This window comes from Oncorhynchus masou, chromosome 33 (assembly GCF_036934945.1).
Source record: "Oncorhynchus masou masou isolate Uvic2021 chromosome 33, UVic_Omas_1.1, whole genome shotgun sequence".
Lineage (NCBI taxonomy): Eukaryota > Metazoa > Chordata > Actinopteri > Salmoniformes > Salmonidae > Oncorhynchus > Oncorhynchus masou.
The window spans coordinates 35,689,373-35,714,717 of NC_088244.1; the positions used below are offsets into that span (position 1 = coordinate 35,689,373).

Sequence of the window (25,345 nt, forward strand, 5' to 3'; positions counted from 1 at the left end):
ATACCACTGTCTCTGCGAACTGTGTATAGAGCCCCACAGTGGAGGTGTCATAATACCCATAAAACCTTGTGATCAACCAGGGAAATGGTTCCAATCGTTTTTCCACCATTCATTTTTCACATAGGGGATTTTACCCTGGCGTGATGTTTTGATAACATAGCCATGTAAATCTCTCTAGGATAAGGTGACTTTTATCAATATATAATTGCCTGTAAGGTGTAAGGAAGTGTATAATTAGGGTGTCCCATATTAGATCAACTGTATTCAAATGAAAACATCTCAAATGAAAAAAAAAACATTGATTGTTTGGCAACTCCACTGACTTGATTACTTGATATGTGTCCACTTTTTTTTTGGTGCGATGAAATGGCATTTTAACTTTGTGGAATATTTTTTTAGCTCATGGTCACATATACTTATATTTTACTTATAGGCTACATCTTCTCCGTACAGTAGCAATTCAAAGCCAATGTGACACTGACTTATTAAACCAAATTCAGGTAAGAAACAATCCTGCTGATTGCATTGATGACAGCATTTTATTTTTGCTAAGCCTATGCCTAATGTGGATCCCTTACTGATAGAGCCAAACATTTTCATATGCTTTGAATGATAATATTGTTTCCCCACATGCAGAATTGCAGTGAATTTCTATAGACATTTCAAACAGGATAAAACAACTCAAGCTAAATTGTGTAATTCTGAATGATTACAGCTGCAGCAGAGTACAGAGGCATATCTCATTTTTAATAAGCCAATTCAATCTCACATTTCATTTCCATTAATAAACACAAAAGATCTGACTATTGCAATCAATGTTTCACTATGTTCCACCCATACCTTAGCCTCAATTTAAAACAAGTTGCTACTCTACAACATAATGGCTCGACAGACGAATCAAGGGATCCATTGGTGGGGCGAGGCATTAAATAATTTATAGCTTTAATCTGTTCACTGAGGTGTGTGGTCTATGAGAGTAATTATACATGCAAGGAGAAATTATATCTGAATATATTTAACTGCATTAGGAGTCATCTGATGAACAATTGAGATTGCCTGCTCATTTCCAACAATAGAGGGCAAGTTGGTGTCACAGTATTCAAATCACCATAGCGCCCATGTGCTCTTTCTCCATTTGACATCAAATGTCAGTCGCCTGTTATAAAACCTATTTGATGGGTGGTGAAGGGTAGTGGTAATTGATGGACTTGATTGCTTGAAAAAAAAAATGGATTCATTGTGTAAAATGTCTATGAATTTAGCAGGCAATTATTTGTATAGCTGTGAAATAAGAGAGCAAAAGGAAATGTTTAATTGCTATGAGGAACACAGTCACTCCCAACCACACATTGGTCTATGCATATATTGTTAATCTATTTCGGGAGACATACAGGAGACTCGTGCAAACTTAAAATGAACACAGGCTGGTAGCAAATGTTAAGTCTTTATTTCAATTGGTAAAAAAAAAGGTGCAGGTATCATTTGTCTCACTGTCATCCTTTTAACATGAAACACTAATCATTTTTTTGTCTTAATTTTTTGGGGGGTGTCTTTTACATGTGAGACATCCTTGTTTCCAACCTGTCTAAATGTGTTGGGTTCATGTACAGAATCTGAGCCTAAACTGGTGATTTAACATTTATTAAAGTGCTTTTCTGTTCTATCATTGCAACACAAAACATTTTTACATAGCAATATACTGTACAGTTCAGTAAATGTGTTAACATGTGTCTGGCTACCTGTTTAAAAAACTGCATATTTATGCAGGTATCATTGGAGTTAAAAATGTCAATTTACCCATTACTTTGTCTTTGAAATAATACAACTGAAATGTGACATATCATACAAATAAATAGTAGTCATAGCCATAGCTATTGCATGCAAACATCAGCAATTATGTTTCAAGCATTAATACATTTCATTACTGGTGATGCATTTGAGCAGGGTGCAAAGGTATAAGTTGGTGTATTCTTTAACATTTTAGGGTTTAGTCTAGCCAGTGTGTCCATGTCATCTTCAATTAAATGTTTTCAATCATTATGCATACTACACAATGCTACTGGAAATATGGTTGAAATATCTGACCCGTGTTTTAAAAATCAATAACAAAACATTTAGCAAAAATGAACAACTCCTACTCTTTGTCCATTTCCACATATTGTGAATGGTTCTCAGGGGATTTGCTGTGAGTTTTACTCAAGTGAAGTTTAACCGCATGGTTACTAGCAAATGTCCTACAGCACAGCTTACATTTGAATTTAGCGTCAACGTCCTCCTCAGTGACTAGCGTCTCTGTTGCCCGGAAACTGAGAGCCTTAGACAGTTCTGGCTTCTCTACCTTCGTCTGATGTTCGATAGGCAGTTTGCACATATCTTTGATTTGGAACCCTAGGTGTGATTCCAGGTGGGAGATGAAGGCTGGTGGTGTCCTGAACTGGGAAGCACAGTCATTGCAGTAGAAGATCGGATGGCCAGTGTCCATGCTCTTCAGAAACTTGGTTCCCCCTGTTTTCCTAAGTTGGTATTTTACATTGGCCAACCAATGGCTGATGGTTGTCATGGACAGTCCAGTAAACTTGGAGATGTGCATTCGTTCCTGAGGACCAAGATCTGAGAGTAAGTACTTGCCCTCAGAAGTCAGAAAGAGGCTGGAGGCGAACTGGGCTTGGAGGATGAGAAGATGTCGGGGGTTCCAGTTCGACTGCCTTCCCTTACGCTTGTGAACCGAGTATACCTCAGCCGACACATCCTCAAAGCATCTCACGTCTGTTTCCAGTTTCATGGTGGGTATCCTCGATGGCATGGATGATTTTGGTGTGGTGGCTTTAGGAAGAACCTTGACCATGTCAGCAATGTCAGACAGAGCGTGTGTCTGTGGCATTGGGGCAGATGGCCGTAGATGTGAGGAACTTGGCTTGTTAGGTTTATATTTTGTCAGGTCTATTGGCTGATCATTGCCAGTAAACAGAAAGGCATTGTTAACTCTGTTCCTAGCAGGGGTGGCATGCACCACTGCTGGTTTCTCCATACTCCGGTTGAGTTCAGCGAATATAGATTGAGAGCAAGCAGAGAGTTGACTGTTTTCAGATCTTGAATTGGTGGGCTTATTTGCTTTACCCAAATGATTGTTCAGAACTGACTGCAGTGCACTTAGAGGGTTTATGCCCAGTATTTCTGGGGTGTCATTGACAAGCTCTGAAGTAGCGCTTCGTCCATTGCTGGCAGGAGGGCTTGGTGTCTTGCCTCTGTCTAAGAACTCTGGGCTCAACTTCCCTTTGATCGCATCACTCCCTTCATTGAGACAGTCTGCTTCGAGCTTTGAAGAGGTAGAGAAATTGTCCTGACAATCGCTGTCATCATTCTCCGCCAGATCAAACTTAATATTCGGACTTTCTTTGCCATCGCTAATGCCAACCTTTTCTTTTTTGATGTCTGCATTTTGATACTGTTGCTGTCCCTTCTGAGTTTCAACTCCCCCAGCGCCCTGAAGAAACTTCCCCTTTGGGGCGATCGATCTGAGCTTGTGGTTGAATGTCTGCTTTAGCTGAATAGGGGCAGACGCTGAGAGGGGATTGCTGCTCTTGATGATCCCAGAGAGTTGATAGGCAGCGTGGATACTGGGGTAGGCACTCCAACTGGGGGTCCCAGTCTGAGCCTTGTTGATTGCAGAGGCCACTGTGTTGGCTAAAGACTTGAGGATATCCCCTCCTCCACCTGACGATCCCTGCTGCTCCAGATCCTCCTCGCGGAGATATGGATATTTAAATGCCCCTTCCCCTGCCTTTTGATCCTTACTCTCTGCCTTGTCATCCTTCACTTGACTTTCTTCAATTTTGTCCAATGTGCCGTCCCTCTGGTTATCTTTCTCACTGTCCCCTGGGGAAGCAGTTATTGGAGACACTTTATCGTCTTCAGTTTCATTAGCAAGAGGCTCAGCTAATACCTGCATCTTCTCTATAGCCAAGGGATCCAGAGCTAACTGTTTCCCCTTCTTAGAGGCGGAGTTTGTAACTTTTATGAAATGTCCAGTGACCATCATATGAGTGGTGAGCTGTTGAAGGGTATCATGTGAGCTCCCACACTCCATGCATTTCAGAATCTGAGACTTGCATGTCTCAAACTGCCAAGTGTAGCTAGCCCCATTCTGATAACCATAACGATTACTGTTAGCATTTGAAATAGCCGCGGACCGTTGGGCCTCGCTGTAACCAGCTAACCCTGTGGTAGAATCAGGAGAACAAGGTCTATTGGCTTCATAGGCCCGTTTCTTTGCTGGTGGCAGTAATTTGGGTGAGAGTACTGGGATTGGTTCTTTCAAAGGCACTTTTTGGTAATGCTTTGTTTTTATCATATGGACACTCAAGTCCTGGAGGGATTCAAAAGAATGGCCACAGAACATACATTTCAGAACTTTCTGTGCATCGTCTTTCCCTTCCATGTCTTGCAAATTTCTTTTTCTTGATTTGGAGGACGTGGAGGCATTGCTCGGCTTTCCGTGGTTGTTGTCCTGGTAATGTCCGCTCTTGTTCATGTGCACTGTTAAATCCACAATAGAGTCGTAGGCAGCACTGCAGTCCTTACACTTGAACCGACTTGCTCCTGTGAACACCGTCCCACCTGCTTTGCTGCTCTGTCTGTAGAGGTGGACCGAGCTGAAGAGGTTGGGTTTGGACACAGTCCTTGGGGATTGGGTTTGCTGGAAGGTTTTGGAGAGTGCATCCTGGTGCCAGTCAAATTCATTCTTGGTGCTCCCATTGGTGCTGTCGCAGTTGGCTTTGCTGGGTGTTTTGCCAATTTTCAAGTCCATCCCAATCCCTGTCCAGTAGGAGTCTGAGAGAAAGTTAGCATACGCAGCCCTCATTCTCTCCAGACTGCTGTGCATGTCATCCTTGTGTTTCGAACCGCTGCTCTCCTCGACTTTTTGACTTTCAGGTGGTGAGGCCATTTTGAAGTCTGAGAGCGAGAGTCTATCGCTGGCGTCGCTAAGGCGTGACTCCAACTCGGCCTCTTGATTGGAAAGGACACTGACGGGGGAATTCTGGTAGCTGTAGCTGTTACTGCTTTTGTTGTCCATCTCTTTGTCCTCTGAGGCCTTGGGACTTGTCTTCTCAGAACTCTCCTCTTCAGTTGGAGTATCATTCTCTCTGTCATCCTCAGGGATGGTCTCTTGCATGATGCCATCTTCATCAGGCTCATATACTAACAGAGAGGGAGAGAGAAGAGATTCAATTCAGTGACCATTTCTTATTACTCTGTACAAGTCTGCTAATAATCGTAAGAAATCACCATTGGGAGAAGGAAATGATTTGCCTTGCAATCATTACAGGGCATTTGAAAGAGTTCCAATGTAAAACATGCAAGATATTTTTGAAAAACTGGAAAATCCACACAATGTTGCACAATGCGGGCCAGAGCTACTTGAGAGGATCAACGATATGGACGGACATAATGCCTGTACTAACACACTGCTGGTGGTCAAACAGCTCCTTGTGATTCACGGCGGGCCATTGACTTAGTGCTGTGTCAAAGGTTTCCCTGCCTCATGTTGAGATGTTTACAACAATCGTTTGACCAATGACTGACAAAATGCAATTGATTTCTCCTGGGGTTTTACTAAGTGTTTTTGCAAATGGCCTATTCCAAAGTGATGAGTGTCTCCAAACTGCAATGAAAAAGTGTAAGCTTTCTCTCTTGGATAATATTTTGCCATGTGTGGACCTACCAGATTGTGTTGCAGCAAATTACACAGACATAGATATTCTAATTTCTCACAAGTGTTCTATTAATAAATTAAAAAGCCCAAGCCCTGCAAGATGAGAGGGGTTAACTTCAATTCATATATTTTTGGGGGGCTGAAATATATCAGTTCTCTATTTACGTGGTCACAGAGTGTCTGTAACAAAATTATTTTATCTGTGTTGACAGACAAATGTAAGTGCTTTATGCTCAATAAAACCTAAATATGGCTAATTAATAACAAATGATATTGTTAATCACAGCAAAGAAACAGTACTATGTTTGAAAATAGATGTACTTATTATAACTAGATCATTATCTAAAATACCAAGAGATTACTGGCAACCTGTCACGTCGTTATATTGCCCTTGACAGTCTCGTAAACAGCAATTATCTATTTCATTATTCACCTGTTCGTTCACACTCATAGGGCACAAATGCTATTACATCAATTAACTGATAATTAAACAACAGTATTTTTTAAATCAGTAACCATCATCTAATTTGTATTATTTGCGATACAGCATATTAGGCTATTTTGATGAGGTTGGTGGATACGTTAGTCAAAAGTTGATATCAGCAAAACTATAATCAATACAATACAATCAAAATATTCTCTGTTGATTAAGTTGCCAATCAACAATATGGATACACAAAACACATCAACAGCAGTCACAACACTTTCGAAGAGACATCTTACAGTATATGCAGTTTTTCAGCTTTGTCATATATAATGAAGAAAAATATAAACGCAACATGTAAAGTGTTGGTCCCATGTTTCATGAGTTGAAATAAAAGATCCCAGAAATGTTCCATACGCACAATTTTGTTGTTTGTTTATATCCCTGTTAGTGAGCATTTCTCCTTTACCAACATAATCTACCCACCTGTCAGATGTGGCATATCAAGAAGCTGAATAAACAGCATGATCACTACACAGGTGCACCTTGTGCAGGGAACAATAAAAGGCCACTCTAAAATGTGCAGTTTTGTCACACAACACAATGCCACAGATGTCTCAAGTTTTCAGGGAACGTGCAATTGGCATGCTGACTGCAGGAATGTCCACCAAAGCTGTTTCCAGATACTCGAATGTTAATTTCTAGACCATAAACTGCCTCCAACATCATTTTGAGAATTTATCAGTACCTCCAACCAGCCTCACAACCACAGCCCATGTGTAACCAGTCCAGCCCAGGACCTCCACATCCAGCGTCCTCATCTGCGGGATCGTCTGAGACCAGCCACCCAGACAGCTGATGAAACTGAGGAGTATTTCTGTCTGTAATAAAGCTCTTTTGTGGGGGAAACTTCATTCTAATTGGCTGGCCTGGCTCCCCAGTGGGCGGGCCTTGCTCCCGAGTGGGTTAAAGGCCCGTCCATGGCTGAGCCCCTGCCCATTCATGTGAAATCAATATATTAGGGCTGTTGCATGTTGAACTGTTGCATGTTGCGTTTATATTTTTGTTCAGTATATAATCCGTTATGTCCTCTTCAAATTCCTGTTTGAAAATGTGCATTTTGGGAGAAGTTATGGCAGATGTGCTTTTAGTTAAATATAAATAGGACACAATGGCCTTGTCCAGGCACTTATGCATTTCATGTGGGTAATATTTTTATTTTGAGTTAGGGGCACTCTATGGAGTGGAATGTTGAATGTAAGTAGCACTCAGTACACTGGGTCGGCCCATAGAATGTAGAATGTCATCCTCCTTCGCATTCTGAAAATAAGCCTTTTCTATCAATATTTCACAAGTGCCGCAGGAGAAACCCTGGAGGTGAACTCCTTGCCAGCTAATGGATGAAGATGGAGATGGGACTCAGCCTTTCAAAACAAACATGCAGAATGGGGCCTTTGTGAACAAGGAGCCATGCAGCACACCAGAGGTTCCCCAATGCGCTGTGACCCTGATCTACCGCAGGAGAGATTTCTGGATTGGCCAACCGAGATCGTTGATGGTCTCAAAAACACCCTTCCAGGTTGAAGAGGGAGTGAGTTTTGCCAGAGTACAGAGACATGTTTTATTGATAGTTTTATATATAGTTCTCAGTGAAAAACGAGAATAATATCGGCTCTGACAAGCTTCTAGTTGATGTCTTCTCTTTTGAGTCTTGAGAGAGACTATGGACAGGAGTCAATGTAGCATAGCTTTCCATGCCAAGTTCAAATGATTGTAGAACCTTTAATTTCTGTCTTCCATAACTGAACATTGACTGATAAAATGTGCATTATCAAGTCAAGTTTCAAGAGGTTGTCAAGCATGGTCCTATGGAAAATCAATGGAGTAAAGATGCCCTACCGTATAACTGAGTTTCCCATGACAAACGTGCATGCTCACAATTCTGTAAAATGATCCATCCATATGTAACATTTACATTTGAATGATTATTTGAGGCTGTAACACAGTATACTGGTAAAATATTGCAGATATAGCCTAAACTGATTTTCTTCTTCGTGGGATACTTTATGGAAATAGCAAGCTCTTATAACTAATTAACAGTTTAGGAATTAGCATGAATAAATATTTAACTAAGAGACACTCCGCAATCATACAGCGATGGAGCATGCGGACACACATCCAATAAATGGTTATTTCATGGCAATTAGATGATACGATTTACCACGTTCAATTGGCTTTATCTACCCTGCCATAGAGCACTATGAAATCCAGCAATGCTATACAAACAAAAAGTGAATCAAGATAATGTCATTTTATTTTTGATTGGTGTTGACTGAACGCACACATTATGATACAGATTATCACCTGCAGTTTATTAAATAATAATTACACACAAAAAAATGTTTCCCCAATAAATGGTTTGACTGACAAGACTGATTGCCATATAACATTAGCATAATCACTCATTATGCTATGGATATATTTCCAGATGACATTGACACAATTAACAGCAATTCCTGCCATTTTGCCCCTTAGATCAGAAGTTCTATACATCCAAAGGCACCAATTAAACTTCGGCAGGGGTCACTCCACCCACACGTCTACTTCCACACTATCCACCACTCCAGTTTGCCAACCCTTGGTTGATGCCAAGGAGCATGACTCTTCAATGCAAGATCAAATGCAAGGGCAGAGACATTGTGTAAGCTAGGGCCAGTCTACAAGACCTCATCTCTGACATGAAGAGAATACATGTGTAGCAATAGAACCTTGGAATATCCTACACGAGCAATAGATTGTCAACATAATTCCTGCAGTTATAGAATTATAACTGTCAAAATACGAGACGTAATACTACAAGTACATTTTATGATAATTTGTATGACTTTTATTCATTATTCCTAAACTTCAAACTAAGCCTACTGACCAAATGTTGTGACTTTAGTATGTTAAGGGCAGCATTCAGTTCAACTAGGCTTACAAAATAAGAGGGCTGGCACGCCAGGGATTAGATTTAGCATGTCATAAACCCCTGTAAAGCCTCCAATCTGTGTCACTACAAATGTATATCTTCAGACAGGAGTATGCAGAGGTGAAAAAACCTAGGGTGTCCACCATAAATCAGCTACTTGAAGTGATAATAACACGAATCCGTTTGAACAAACTCCTGGCACAGCAAGGCCTGAATATCCAGGAGAGGCAGCCGGTTTGGGAGTCAAGTGCAATTTTACTCAATGTTGAGAGCACAGCTAACTGAATGGGCAGTGGTAGTAGTTGTATACGAAATCATGTTCTCATACTTATAGGAATTATTTGTTTTCTGTTAAAGCTATACTGAATGGACAACAATACGAAACATTTTAAAATGTACCACTAGAACTTTACGTTTTTCCTTCAATCTACTCTCAACACAGGACAATCAGAGTGCAGAAATTTGTCAGTACGTTTCCCCAGTAACAGTATTCAATGTCCACTATTAGCCTGCTATTAACTTTTGTAATGGCAAAGATATCAACATTTATCCCATGGAAGGTCAACATTTCCCTTATTAAAGTGACAAGGCAATGTGAGTGAGCAGCCTGAGGGGTTTAGCTAATGGACAGCTTGCTTGTAATACCCTGCGATACTCTGAATATCCCAGGAAATACTATCTCACAGAACATTGGGTAATTCATATCTGCAAGTGCCAGGTCTGCATGTCTATGCCACTTTCCCCAACTGCTCTCCGGTTGTCTCAAACTACAGTTTTCCCTGCTCGCAAATCAATATCTCTTTTTAGTTCTCATTGATTGCCTGGCGGTGGGACTGACCTAAGCAGGACTGTTATGACATTTCTAGATTTCCCCCTGTCCTTGGAACAATCAATTACACGCACATTGCAATCAAAACCTCTTCGCAAAATGAACCTGCTCCGTGACATTTTCATCTCCCGGATTTATGCCACGCTAGAAAAGAAAAAACACAGCAGACCCGTCCGTCTACGGTGTCCCACATAAGAACGTAGCTTCTACACGTTAACAAAGCAGGTCAGGCAAGCGAAGCAATCAACAGACATCTCCCAGCATGCTAGAGTCCAATCTTCACCCCATCCCCTGGAAGACTGTTGTCGATATACTCATAAATGAGCCTTCTAATTCGCTGTCACCATAGATGTTTGCTATATCATTAAAGTAAGTAAGGTATGATGTAGGTTGCTTTTCAGAATCCTATAGAGCTGGAGAGCTCAGACGTTTGGAGGGAGACACTACCCAAAACGAGGCTGTGGGGGGGCCAAACACACTGTACTTTAATGTTGATCAAAGATCTGCTAAAACTATACTTTTGTTGTTGACGTCATACTGTCTGCAAGATGGCTACGCACCTACCAGGGTTCCCGTTAGGAAAATGTGGCGCCGGACATTTACCGCAAGACTTTAATTTACCGGACATTTGAGAAATATACTAGACCCATATCTATCGGGTGCGTAACCTGATTAGGGCGTCCAACCATGAAGCTCAGAATGACAGAAATCACATTATGAATATGGTAATTTATATTAACAGAACATGCAAGTTGATGATGCAACGATGTGAGTTCTTTCTTACCGAATTCTGATGCTCACTTTGAAGGTGTTAGAATGACTGTCCACATTTACTTTTCCTCAGCCAACAAGACACGTAACGAACAGCAAAATCAGCCTATGTCAGTCTACTATCCCCCATAGTAGAAAAGTTTACCTATTCTATTGGTCAGTTTGTCAAGAAAGAAATAGCCTGTTCCAAACAGGCTTTGGGACAGTTGTGGGACTATAGACCCCAAATTCATACAACTAGCAGGCCTAGGCAACATAAAGAGTCTGATGCAACGAATCAGAACATTTTTCATAAAATGTTGAAAAACTATTAGTTATTCACATTACAAGCGAAGCAACGTGCACAAAGCAGTAGGCTACACGCGAATATTAGTTCAATAACTGGGAAACCCGTCGTCAGAAGCGCATCGCACATGCAAGCGGTTTCATGTGACAGAGATTAAAATATCTGTTATATAGAGAGAGATCTAGTATGCAACAACTAGCATTATTTGCTAATATGACTAGGATTGTGACTTTGGCTACTGGACAACGAAAGAAAGTTTATATAAAATAATTTCCTCAATGGATATGATTTTGGCTAGGCTACTTTAAAGCAAGGTCAGACAAGCCTCATAATATGTAGTGAAACATTCCGGTTTCAAACAATTAAAATGTGTTTTCAAAATGCACACTGCACCCAGCTCATTGCAAAGCGGTGTGTAACGTACTAAATAAGCTTGCCTTCTACTGCCTATGCATTTGATGTTTACGATGCTGTAGCAGCAGCTCTCGTGCTGTCCGGCTAACGGAAACCCCGACACTGACAAGGTTTGTCATCATTATGTACAGTATTAACTTCTGCTGGATGCACAAGGCAATCATAAAACTATCTGAACCCAACATGCCAGAGATGTAATATTTGACAGAGATGTCAGTCAGGTAAAGCCAGGTGTTACGGTACGCTGTTTTTATCAAGATCAGTCCGAGAGCAGGATACATGGCCGACATTGCATGAATTCATTCTTAACTGATCACATACCGTAACATTGTTGTAAAGCAGTGAACTGTAAATACACTCCTTCCTTGTTTCACGTCAAGGTAGAAGACAAATACTCCCCCAAGTGAAGGATACTGTCTATAAAGCAAGGAAATAATCATTGAACTTACAGTAAGTTATTGTCTCTTATTAATTATTACTAGAAGGTAATACGAAATATTAAAAAAACATGTATCTTTATTATTTGATTGTGAATTCAGTAGGCCTACATAACTTGTATGACCTTTCTCACCACCTAGCCTAATGTGTTAAAACGTTTCCTCATGACCCCTGCTGGATAAAATATAGCGAGATACAATACGTCAACCCCACAGTCATAGATACACCCAGAACAACACTGTTATGTTACCAACAACCATAAGATGCAGTCATACAGTGGTTTAAATGTTGTAAAAGGAGTTTAAAAACCTATCTACCTTTCCACAAAGTGGTTATGTTAAGATCTCTCGGAGGGTACTGCCGCAGTGCAAAACCATACGACTCAGAGATTAGTGTTAATTTTTGTATGCATGAAAGGGATGTTACTTAAAGTGCATTACCTACTTCACTAAACAGGGGCTATTCATGCAGATAAATGCCTTGCTTTCATACACCCGCACATTAAATATTTAATAGTCTAATATACTCTAATAGAGAACCTTACCATTTGAAACCAGACAACATGGACAATGTGAAGAAAGGCAGATTGTGAATTTTGCTTAAGGCAGCAGGATGTACTGGGAAGGACTCATACCCAGATTAATATGATAGGATCACAGATATGACACCATATCCTACCATCTGGCTGTTCATTTGGGCAAAAATGATCACAATAATTATGGCAATTAATCAAAGAATGTTTTTTTTTTCACAAACCAACATTCTGTTCATTAATGAGGGTAAAAACTACTTGAAAACGTGACTCTACAACCTTGATAGCAGCCTCTTTGCAATGTCTAACACATCACAACCCTAACATGCTGCTCGCGTTTCAAAATAAATGCATTTTATTCAATTATTATTCAATCATTGCACCCACCCTCAACGAGCGTCTGCGTGTCCAGGTGCTAAAATAGAACTTGGTTCTATTTGTGATGCTTGACGTGCTGCAAGTCCCGCCTCTCCCATCTCCTCTTTGGTTTTTAGGACCATATACCCACGTGAGTGATTGAAAGATGAACTGAGGTCCGCACTCCATTGCAGTTGGTGGTGGTAATGCACCTTAAAGTTCATTGCCAACTGCTAATATAAAGTCCAAAAAAGAAGAATGAGGAAAGATTACTAGAAACAAACTCGGTTTACCCCTTTATCTGTGGATTAATTGTCGGAGTAGACGTCCTTGTGCATTTCAGGTAAAATAACAACCCAACGTTTATATCTCAGGAAATATTAGCTAGCATCAGCAAGCTAGCTAGCTAAATTGCCATAAATGTTTAATGCTTTTTCGACCTGTCCCCAAAATAATATAATTGGTTCAGAGTTCGCTTTGATATTTCAACCTGCGTGTACTGATCGCGTCTGGTGTTGGCGGACAAAATCAACATGCATGCTATGGCGCACGCAGACGCACGTGAGCGTTCTGGTCAGCATGTAAGACGGCTGTGTTACAACGCTGTAAGAGAAAAATAGTAGAAAAACAGCATGCTTAATTGGAGATTTTAGATTTTGGGATTTTCATGTTACAAAATACAAATGCTGGTATTTGCTAGTGTGTCCCTGTCTCTCCATCGATATTAATCACAATTCTTACTTAGTCACATCAAGCTGTGGCTGCCATCCTACAGTAGCTCCAGGAGTCTCGTCCCTCCCTCCATGATGTCACTGAGCGACGCTGCTCTTTTTAATGCCTGGCTGCTAGAAGCTTCTGCTCCAAGACGCATCACTCGGCCCGCTGCCTAATTGGAAGTGAGCGGCGGGAGAGCATTCCAATCTGCACTCCAGCACCTAAGTCATCATTTTGAGCGTGCCACAGTGCTACCGCCAGCCGCCATGCCGCCTGCCTGCCACCGCCACACAGGCAGTACTATTGCTTCATGTTGCATCTCACTAGAAGAGTGGGGCCACCCTTTCAGGGCTGTCAGGAGAGGTTTTACACCCCTTCACCAAAAAACATGGATGGAACCACGTGAATATTGCCTCACTGGCAGTGGCACTACTGTCCAAGTTCAAGGATTTTAGTTTCTGGCAAAAGCTAAATATCCTTTCTTAGAAAAAAGAAAACTACATTTAATTATGAACAGCAAAAATTGTCAACATAAACACGTCCCTTTTTCAGGACCCTGTCTTTCAAAGATAATTCCAAATAACTTCACAGATCTTTATTGAAAAGGGTTTAAACACTGTTTCCCATGCTTGTTCAATGAACCATAAACAATTAATGAACATGCACCTGTGGAACGGTCGTTAAGACACTAACAGCTTAGACAGTAGGCAATTAAGGTCACAGTTATGAAAACTTAGGACACTAAAAGAGGCCTTTCCACGGACTCTGAAAAACACCAAAAGAAAGATACCCAGGGTCGCTGCTCATCTTCGTGAACGTGCCTTAGGCATGCTGCAAGGAGGCTTGATGACTGCAGATGTGGCCAGGGCAATAAATTGCAATGTCCGTACTGTGAGACGCCTAAGTCAGCGCTACAGGGAGATAGGATGGACAGCTGATTGTCCTCGCAGCGGCAGACCACGTGTAACAACACCTGCACAGGATTGGTACATACAAACATCACACCTGCGGGACAGGTACAGGATGGCAACAACAACTGCCTGAGTTACACCAGGAACGCACAATCCCCCCATCAGTGCTGAGACTGTCCGCTATAGGCTGAGAGAGGCTGGACTGAGGGCTTGTAGGCCTGTTGTAAGGCAGGTCCTCACCAGACATCACCGGCAACAACGTCGCCTATGGGCACAAACCCACCGTCTCTGAACCAGACAGGACTGGCAAAAAGTGCTCTTTGCTGACGAGTCGCAGTTTTGTCTCACCAGGGATGATGGTCGGATTCGTGATTATCGTCGATGGAATGAGTGTTACACCGAGGCCTGTACTCTGGAGCGGGATCCATTTGGAGGTGGAGGGTCCGTCATGGTCTGGGGCGGTGTGTCACAGCATCATCGGACTGAGCTTGTTGTCATTGCAGGCAATCTCAACTCTGTTCGTTACATGGAATACATAATTTTCCCTCATGTGGTACCCTTCCTGCAGGCTCATCCTGTCATGACCCTCCAGCATGACAATGCCACCAGCGATACTGCTCGTTCTGTGCGTTATTTCCTGCAAGACAGGAATGTCAGGGTTCTGCCATGGCCAGCGAAGAGCCCGGATCTCAATCTCATTGGGCATGTCTGAGACTTGTTGGATCGGAGGGTGAGGGCTATGGCCATTCCCCGCAGAAATGTCCAGGAACATGCAGGTGCCTTGGTGGAAGAGTGGGGTAACATCTCACAGCAAGAACTGGCAAATCTGGTGCAGTCCATGAGGAGGAGATGCACTGCAGTACTTAATGCAGCTGGTGGCCACACAAGATACTGACTGTTACTTTTGATTTTGACCCCCCCCCTTTGTTCAGGGACACATTATTCCCTTTCTGTTAGTCACATGTCTGTGGAACTTGTTCAGTTTATGTCTCAGTTGCTGAATCTTGTTATGTTCATACAAATATTTACACATGTTAAGTTTGCTGAAAATAAATGCAGTTGACAGTGAGAGGACGTTTCTTTTTTTGCTGAGTTTAATTAATAAACTGCATTTAAATTGACTTTAAAAAAACCAACTACATTTGTATTTGAGTACGGGAGAGAGCTGCTGCCCAGTCCAGCCCAGTGCTGCAGCTTTCTACTTTCTCTGTCACTTGGTTTTTGAAGAGCTTGTGACATGGCTCTCCAGGAGCGACATGATGAGGTCTGATGGTTCCTTTCTGCAGAATAGCAGTTTACCCCTCATTCACCCTTATCAGAGAGAGAACCCATCATCTTAATGTACGCCACTCATCCAACCCTCGCATATTGGAGCTGACCAGTCAAGCAAACAGGGAGGAACTAATAAAAGACCATCTTGCTTCGGTTCAAATTTCCCTGATTGAATGTCAGTCAGGAATGTTTGCGTGGCTTGGCAGGCAGGCAAGCAGGGTAGGGGAAAGTGGGCCATCGTTTAAAGGACCACTGCCTCGTACAGATTAGGCCTTTGTTCAAAGCTTTTATGAGCCACTGGCTGATAGGAGTATGTGACAATCTATTCTACACTTGTCTGATTGGACTGGGAGTTTATGATGCCCAGCAGTTCTACCACATACAAACTCATTAAAAGATCCACAATAATTTAACCAGGTCATTTGATTGCATATGTCTTTTTATATATGTGGATATATTTTGGTTTTAATCTTTTTGGAATATGTTCCAAAATTAAATAAATTAAATAATATTTTGGTCCATTTCTATATGATGTGTGTAGCGATACAGTGTGTTTTCTCAATAACATATATCATATCAGAGAGTATTCAACATGTGACAATACAATATGAAATAAAAATGCCGGTGGTGGTCCATCTCACTCCAGACATAGAGTGCATTCGGAAAGTATTCAGACCCCTTGACTTTTTCCACATTTTGTTACATTACAGCCTTATTCTAAAATGTTTCAAATTGGGGTTTTTCCTCATCAATCTACACACAATACCCCATATTAACAAAGCAAACAATTTTTTTAATGTTTGAAATATTACCCTTTACTCAGTACTTTGTTGAAGCACCTTTGGCAGCGATGACAGCCTTGCATCTTCTTGGGTATGACGCTACAAGCTTGGCACACCTGTATTTGGGGAGTCTCTCCCATTCTTCTCTGCAGATCCTCTCAAGCTCTGTCAGGTTGGAATGGGAGCTATTTTCAAGTCTCTCCAGAGATGTTTGATCGGGTTCAAGTCTGGGCTCTGGCTGGGCCACTCAAGGACATTCAGAGACTTGTCCCAAAGCCACTCCTGTGTTATCTTGGCTTTGTGCTTAGGGTTGTTGTCCTGCTGGAAGAAGAACCTTCACCCCAGTCTGAGGACCTGAGCGCTCTGGAGCAGGTTTTCATCAATGATCTGTCGCTACTTTGCTCCGTTCATCTTTCCCTCGATCCTGACTAGTCTCCCAGTCCCTACTGATGAAAAACATCCCCACAGCATGATGCTGCCACCAACATGCCACTGAGGAGTGGCTTCAGTCTGGCCATTCGACCATAAAGTCCTGATTGGTGAAATGCTACAAAGATGGTTGTTCTTCTGGAAGGTTCTCCCATCTCCACAGAGGAACTCTGGAGCTCTGTCAGAGTGACCATCGGGTTTTTTGGTCCACCTCCCTGACCAAGGCCCTTCTCTCCCGATTGCTCAGTTTGGCCGTGTGGCCAACTTTTTCCATTTAAGAATAATGGAGGCCACTGTGTTCTTGGGGACCTTCAGTACTGCAGACATTTTTTGGTACCCTTACCCAGATCTGTGCCTTGACACAATCCTGTCTCAGAGCTCTACGGACAATTCCTTCGACCTGATGGCTTGGTTTTTGCTCTGACATGCACTGTCAACTATGGGACCTTTATATAGACAGGTGTGTGCCTTTCCAAATCATGACCACAGGTGGACTCCAATCAAGTTGTAGAAACATCTCAAGGATGATCAATGGGAACAGGATGCACCTGAGCTCAATTTCGGGTCTCGTAGCAAAGGGTCTGAATACTTATGAAAATCAGGTATTTCTGTTACTATGTTTAAAACATTTTCAAAAGTATATAAAAGCCTGTTTTCGCTTTGCCATTATGTGGTACTGTGTGTAGATTGATGAGATATTTTTATTTTATTTAATCAATACTTTCCGAATGGACTGTAGGACACTCGCTGTTACATTTCCTCTTCCCCCTGAGATAAGTGAATGTATACAGTCACAGTTACAGCATCATGAACTTTACATGAGCCAAAAAACTGGCCATCAACAACAGCAGACCTCAGTCAAGGTCAAGCCTAGCCTGATGAATCTGATACTGCAGCTGCCTGGACAAGAATGCGTATTCTATTAAAACAATCTGCATTTCACTAACTCTCCCTCCCTCCTCTGACTCTCTATGGATCCTTCATTATATTCTGGATGGGATCCAGCCTAGGCATTCCCTTATACAAGCAGTTTTCAGAAAAGGGAGGCTTTTTTTTAATATTCCAAATTCATTAATGGTGGATTGTTTTTAATGAAGGGAAAAAGTGGCAATGAGGCTACACAGTAAATTTGCAACAGAAGCGTGGTACTGTCAGATGGTTTCTTGTGGGACCAAAGGCTGTTTCATGGCAAGCGTAAAAGGGGAGAAGCAGACCCGCCAAACCTGCAGCAGCTCTGGGGGACGAGACGAGCTAAAAAGTACGAAAGGCAGAAATGCTTCAAAAACACTCTGCCTCCATCCCATTCATTTTAAAGGAAAATTTGTTGTCAAATGTCCTCTTGCAAAATGATTAGGGCCTGCTGTTTTTCTGAAAAGCGTAAACTTTGGGATTTGCCTGGCGCTGCATTGTCACTTTGACAGCCCGTTCTGAGAACAATGGCTGCCCAAATAGTGAAATGTGTTGGCACCCAATCACTGAAAGTGTCCTCTCAATACAGGCTGGCTTCTTTCTGCTGTTTGTGGATATTTGGTAGCATTGATATCTAGATGTTGATTAGAATGAAAAAAGAAACACGCCAGTGAATTGAAGCTCCCTGAGGAGGCACATCAGCTATTGTTGAGAGATTGACAGTCACTCCATTGAGTCAATGTTTCAGTTCATAAAAACCTATTTCTATAGGAGCTGCTTAAAGAGTACATTGTTGGAGTGTACGCCTCGGTTTGTAAATTAGTAACATTTAAAGTAAAGCAATATCATTTAGTGGTAGGGGCCTACCACTAATACTGTTTTCACTACAAAAAGAACTGTACATACCATAACCTTGTAACCCTGGCTACATTATTTTCGGATGCTATTATTTTAGGTTGTTTGATTTTCTTAAGTTCAGTAATATTTGTAGGTAACCGAGTGAAAAAAAAAAATCTTATAATTTAGATGTGAGCAGTGGAACTAACAGCCAAATACATATGGAACATCTGAGTAGGCTACGTTTATTATCACATGCATATAGAGGTGTTCCAATAATATATCCATCGCAAAGTTAGTAAACCTACAACAACACAAATGTTGTCTTTGCGCTATATCCTCATTTACCCTGAGCTTCTCAGCAGTGACATTTCTGTGGTGTTCAACCGTAATGGAGGAGGAGGAGGAGGAGCTGCCTGCCTGACGAGTGCAGGGCCTTTTTTATTCATTGGTTCATTTATTGAAAAGAAGGTAGGCGGATGGACGAGGCAGTGGAACGGAACCGATACCCCGTGTGGCTGTAGCTTTTGAACTGAGGGAGGGAGGCAGGGAAAGGAGGGAGAGAGGAAAAGGAGGAGAAAAAAAAAGGTTGAGAGGAAGGCGGAGACCAGAGCAACAGAGGAACGTTAATGGAAATGAGTGACAGGCTTTCAGGATGATTTACAACGGGTGGCGCGCCGGCAGAGCCGGAACTTGATGGATGATCCTGAAAGACGGAGACGAACCATAAATCATGTCTTTGAATCATTGACAGAGATAAAGGAGAAGGAGGAGAAGCGGTGGCATTGACGTTCATTCTTCCAATAATGTACATTGACGAGTTACACTACGGAGCCTTAATTAAAAAGTGAACACGGCGGGTCCTCTCTCTCCCTCTGCTTCCCCTCCCTCGTTCTACTCCTCTATCCTCCCTTCTTCTCTCTCTCTCCCTCTCTCCCCCTCTGATTCCCATCTCTCGTTCTACTCCTCTATCCTCCCTTCTCTCTCTCTCTCTCCCCCTCTCTCCCTCTCTCTGTGGCGATATCAATGGTAATTAAAGATGTAGTAGCATCCCTGTCCCCTCTCCCTGCTCTTGTCCCTTATAGCTGCATCCTCCGGCTTCCCAAAGCACAGAGGACAGATTAGATAAGTGCACTGCTTAAAGATAATGTCACTCCTCAACAATATCAAGGAGGTCCTACTCCATTTGTTTTTACGTGTGCAAACAGACCCGGCAACACACACTGAGAAAAACATACAGGGGGCCTACACACCTACACAGTGTTAATAGCGTGGAGGTACACACTAACCGTTTGTTTGTCACATGCGCCGAATACAACAAGGTGTAGACCTTATTGTGAAATGCCTATTGACAAGCCCTCAAACAAACGGCATTGTTGGTTAAGTAAGAAAACAGTTGCAATTTTTTTTTAAATAAATAACACAATAGAATAACAATAACGAGGTCATCTGTATACGGTACCGAGTCAATGTGCAGGGGTACAGGTTAGTCGAGGTGATTGAGGTAATATGTACATGTAGGTAGGGGTAAAGTGACTATGCATAGACAATAAACAGCGAGTAGCAGCAGCGTTATAAAGGATGTGAATGCAAATAGTTTGGATAGCCAATCGATTAACCGTTTAGCGGTCTCATGGCTTGGGGCTAGAAGATATTAAGGAGCCTTTTAAGACGTAGACTTGGCACTCCGGTACCGCTTGCCGTGCGGTAGCAGAGAGAACAGTCTATGACTTGGGTGGCTGAATTTTTAGGGCCTTCCTCTGACACCACCTGGTATAGAGGTCCCGGATGGCATGACATATTTGGGGGGGGAAAAGCTGATTCAATAGAGTAATAAACATCAGTTCAGTCTTTGACCACAGGGATTGGCTCTATGGAAGAAAACAAAGCTAGAAGAACCCTGGAGTAGCAGTGAGGCTGAATGAGTGCCATTCCACGTCAGCTGAGCTCTGTTAAAGTGTACACAATGGAGCACCGAGGTGAAAGTAATCCTAAACATCTGCCGTATGTGTCCTACAAGCGCACACTGTTTGTTCAAGTTCTAGGAAAGGTATTAGCAAGCGGAGGAAAGAGAGGGACATCAATTCATGCACTAGTTTCAGGGATTCAGAATGCAGGCGAGATCTGCTGTGCGTTGTGTCACTGCTCAGGCAAACAAAATGGAGACAACTGCTCCGGTAATGCTAACACTTTGATTTTTGGAAGATTAACAGCAAGGGGGATTCTCTTATGGATGCTTTAACACACTGTGACATCAGGTAGTGCCTATATTCAATGTCTGTAGGAGACTGGGGAGAGTTGGGATGTATACTGGGTGTGGAGATTTTCACCGATGTTGCCGAAGGACAGACAAAGCACTCTCACTCCAGCTGGGGGAAAATCTATTTTGGCAGGCTAAAATGGAAATGAAGACACAATGGCCATCAAGAGTTGAAAAGCTGTGACAGTAGAACTCATATTGGTGACTACTTGTGAATAGTATACACAAGCTCACATGCACATTGACACAAACAGCTTTTCAAAACGCAGTAGTAATCATTTTCAGGTGGGATTTTGACATTGTATATCAATCATGTTTGATCCAACAACGGAATCAAGACAGTTTGATGGACAACAGAAGAAATTGCTTGTCAATTCATCTGTTTCAGTTTCCCTTTCTCTGTTTTCTTATTGCAGTCCCGGCTCATATTCTTTTTTTCTTCTTCAAATTCAAGCCACTGAGGGAGAGCTCAGAAGTCAAACAAATAGCATATCTCCTACAAATAAAAAAAGAATAACCCACCGTATGTCATAACACTGGTGGTAGGCGTATTCTGTACAGAGAAAACAAGCCCATCAAAGAAGTGCTGTCCAGTTGAATGAAAGAAAGAGCTTAACGAACCTCTGCGAGTGTTGGAGCAGTCATTACTTGACTCTGTGACTCTGGCCCTTGTGATCTTAAATGGTCTTAAAAGATGATCCATACAGTAATGAAGCCAGTTCTCCTGTTGGCTACCAGCCCAAAGTGGAACATAATCAAAGTGAAGTCACATGGGGATAATACTGTAGCCCTGACTACTAAACCACAGTGTTTCTTCCTTGTCATATTTATCTTACAATTTACCAAAATGTCTGTTCTCGAATAATAAAGCATCCTGAATACTTGTATTCAATGTATCCTGAATAATATTGTTTTGTATTCAAAGAGGCAAAATCATATTCAACGAGCCCTACCCACCAGGAGGCTGAACTGAAGTCTACTGCGTCGGTGCAAATGCAGCATGTGATGGCTAAGGCTAAGGCCCACCCTGTCCCTCTTCCTGACTCCTCTGCTCAGCTCAGACCACCCTGCTCGCTGCATGGCTGTGGCTGTAGCTGCACGTGACAGGATGATGCTGCTCAGTCCTTGGACCCATCACATTGTTTTTCCTGGACCGTGGTGAAAGCAAATAGCAGCTTAAGGGCCCCGGCACTCACAGTAAAAACCAAAAACCCGTGGAGTCATTCATCAAAGCGTCAGACAACCTACCCCACCTACAGTACCTCCCACCCCCCAAGACATGGCTATCTCCCCCCACTCTGGGTTTTTAACTAGGACTACAAATAATTCCAGAAATGACAAATGATACTTATAGCTCTTGCCTGTGCTGAATCAATAAGCATGCAGAACAACTATCCATCTTGAGAGGTATTGACAGCAGCGGCTTGACCAACATTGGTGGCTTTATTCAGGAGTAGGATGCGGAGGGAGAGAGACAGTACACACAGTAGATGAATACTATTATACAGTTCCAAATCCAGCCTTTATAAACAAACCTATTTTAAAAATGGCAGCCGCCTCGAGATAGAAGTGTAAAACAGTAAAACCTCACAATGCAACGCGAAGGAGAACAGGCCATGTCCTCTGTCCTCCCACTAAACAAGGACGACTATCCATCCATTTGTGGAAATAATGTGACCCGCTGAACTGGGACAGGGGTTATTTTGACAGGAGCACCTGCACGTGTTTACATGGCAGTTTGTAGCTGGGCTATGAGCTGATGGGCACTGATAGGGCCCCTCTTCTCTCCTCTCTGGGGGTCGCAGGCCTATATCAGAGCAGCAGCTGACAGATAGCACTTCAGCCCAGCTTTAGCTGCAGCTCCCCTTGAGGGGCTGTGATTGATGACTAGCACTGCCACCTAGATCCATTTTCTGCTCCAATCTGACTCTTCTACCCCAGGTAGCGTAGCTGGTGGATACCCAACAAAATCTGTTATGTTTAATTCCCTTTTCTCTTCTTCCGAAATTCAAGGGTTGTTTTAGTGAAAGAGCTTACAAACACAGTCACCGGAAAACATCTAGGTTAAACAAATTATTTAAACTCAAAGCTTGCTAGTGAATCTTGATCTTAAACAGCCTTTAGAACGGCAGGATGTTCAGAACAACAATACCATTAGTACTGAAAATGTTTGGACCCCAGACCCCTGCAGGTCTAAAGGCATTTAAGAACACTTAGCTTAGCCATCTGGTAGACAATTACACAGGAACAAACACTACGCCTCAGCAAATAAGGCTTGGGTCATCAATCACAGAGGATAGCCAGAAGTTCAGCTGCTATTCCTCTAATGATTTAATAACCCCATGAACTGAAGTCCTCTTTTCTACTCTTTACAACAAGGTTTCACTCAACTGACGAGCGACACAAAAAATAAACCATCGCGTCCAATTGGTGGGGGTTCGATTCTGAAAGAAAGCTGTATTTTAGAGTTTAATTTTCAAATTGGGATATCAGCTATCCGCAACAAATGTGAATAGCTATACTTTAAAAACAAAACCATTTGTTTTAAAGACACAGCAATGATAATGAGTATGCCAGTGAAATGCAGCATTATCATTATCTTAATGTGCAACAGGCAACAAAGATAAAATGGAACTTAAATTGTAGCACAGGGTTATAAGTCAAGGAATTTCAAGCATTCATTGTTTTCCGTTTCAAGCAGTTTACTTAATTAACATTTGGCCCATGCTTTTTAATTGCAATCATGGTTCCCTAAGGGAATCATAAGGGGGCTGTGCAGTAATTGCGGACGTTTATATGAGTTGGTGACACATTCTCAACCCTCCATGGTGAATTTTCAGAGTAGAAAACAGATAGACCAGCAGGTTGATTAGTCATGCCTGTCTACGGAACATCAATACACTAGACAACAGGAAGAAGATGCTCTGTGGCTCCATTCCTTCCACTGTAGTAGTGCTATGTTAATACTGTTAGGATACTTACAGTCCATACACAGTATGTTACTGTAGCACTGTAGGGAAGTTGGATAATGGTTTGAGGCTGTGCAGGCAGTGGCTAAAGGCTGAACAAACCCTGTAAACCACCTATACATGTTTTATGCAAGGAGGGTGTTTCTGAGCCAATGAGAATTTATTGGGTTGTTTCTGGGTTGTGGCCCAGGCCTGCATGGAGACAGTAGAAAAAAGTAGGCCAGCACCACACTACAGTCTCTAGTCTAGATTTCGTCTGGTACACGTGTCACCTGCTCGCCTGCCTGCCCATGTAGCCCAGTTGAGACGTGACTTGAGCAGGTCTGGCAAGAACCAAATGTTTTCGTTTACCTCAGGGGCGGCTACACTCTCCTTCAGCAGGAAGTGGCAGCCTTACATGTCAAGATACCGGCCCCAGACTCTACTGCTACCTGAAAAGGTTGTGCACTCTAAGTTGGGTTTAGAAGACTCCCCGACACACCTCTGCACTCAGTGCGAGTGAAGGTTGTGAAGGGAGCGACGATGTCTGTCTACAGTGGCTCGTAACCTGGTCTGATGTTTGTGTGTCTGATAAACAGTGTGAAGTAAACCCAGGAAGTTAATGGCACAATTGGACCTTAGATACAGGTCAATTATGCCTTTTCATTGAACTTAGATTCTAATACTGTATGTAACAACATAGTGAAAACTGAACCTATTTTCAATCAAGTGCACATTCACAGTATGATCAGGTTTGCTTATGTGTTCACCAGATTTGATGGATCTCTATTCAGCCGGGCAGCAGGGGATGGAGGTACTTTATAACCTAAGCTCAACACATTTATTTCTAGCTGAGGACATGGTGACAGCACATTTAACATTGTGATCTCCATATGAGAGACAGTTAACACTGTTGACAGTTGAAAGGCTCTGAGCATGCAATTTCCTATAGGCCTACAGTATGTTCGCGTCATTTGTCAATGGATGGCGACAGAGTATCACTTCCTGATAAAACCTTTAGTTGGACCAATAAACTTAGATTTGATTTTGGGGGAAATAAGATGAACAAAGATTGCCTTCCACATTCCAGTAAACCCACAAACACCAATAAAGTGGTGGTTAAGGGGGTTTTCTTGATGGGGTGGACACAAGAGGAGGGTTGGGGGTTGGGAGGCTGGGTCTGTCTATAGAAACCTGATTCATGATGTACTTAGTTCAGTGTGTGTGTTCACAGGTTTCAGGGATTTACAGTCAGTTAGAACAGCAGGGGTAAAAAGGGGAAGGGAAGGAGGTATTTCTCTGAGAATAAGTTACGGCTTGACACATTTATTTCTGCTACTGCAGCTGAAGACTTGGTGACAGCGCATCAGAAAAGATTTTGTGTGATCCCCCATATTCAAAACGTGAGAAACGGTAAATGCTGGAGACAGCTGGAAAAATATTCCAAAAGAGATCAAAATGCCTGCAGCTCCTCATCTTACAGTTGGTAGTGTGTTTTGATTGTTTCGAGTATGTTAATGATTATTCAATGTTTGCCATGTGTCAATT

At 42.3% G+C, this 25,345-nt stretch overlaps 1 protein-coding gene across 1 annotated transcript in view; it reads right to left on the minus strand.

Moving 5' to 3' along the window:
* Positions 1–1,432: 1,432 nt before the first annotated feature.
* LOC135528391 (teashirt homolog 2-like) overlaps positions 1,433–25,345 on the minus strand; it is a 43,757-nt gene continuing 19,844 nt past the window's right edge. The window contains exon 2 of the mRNA XM_064957440.1: positions 1,433–5,199. Coding sequence (XP_064813512.1) covers positions 2,135–5,199 — 3,065 coding nt within the window. The 3' untranslated portion in view covers positions 1,433–2,134. The remainder of the gene's footprint in view (positions 5,200–25,345) is intronic.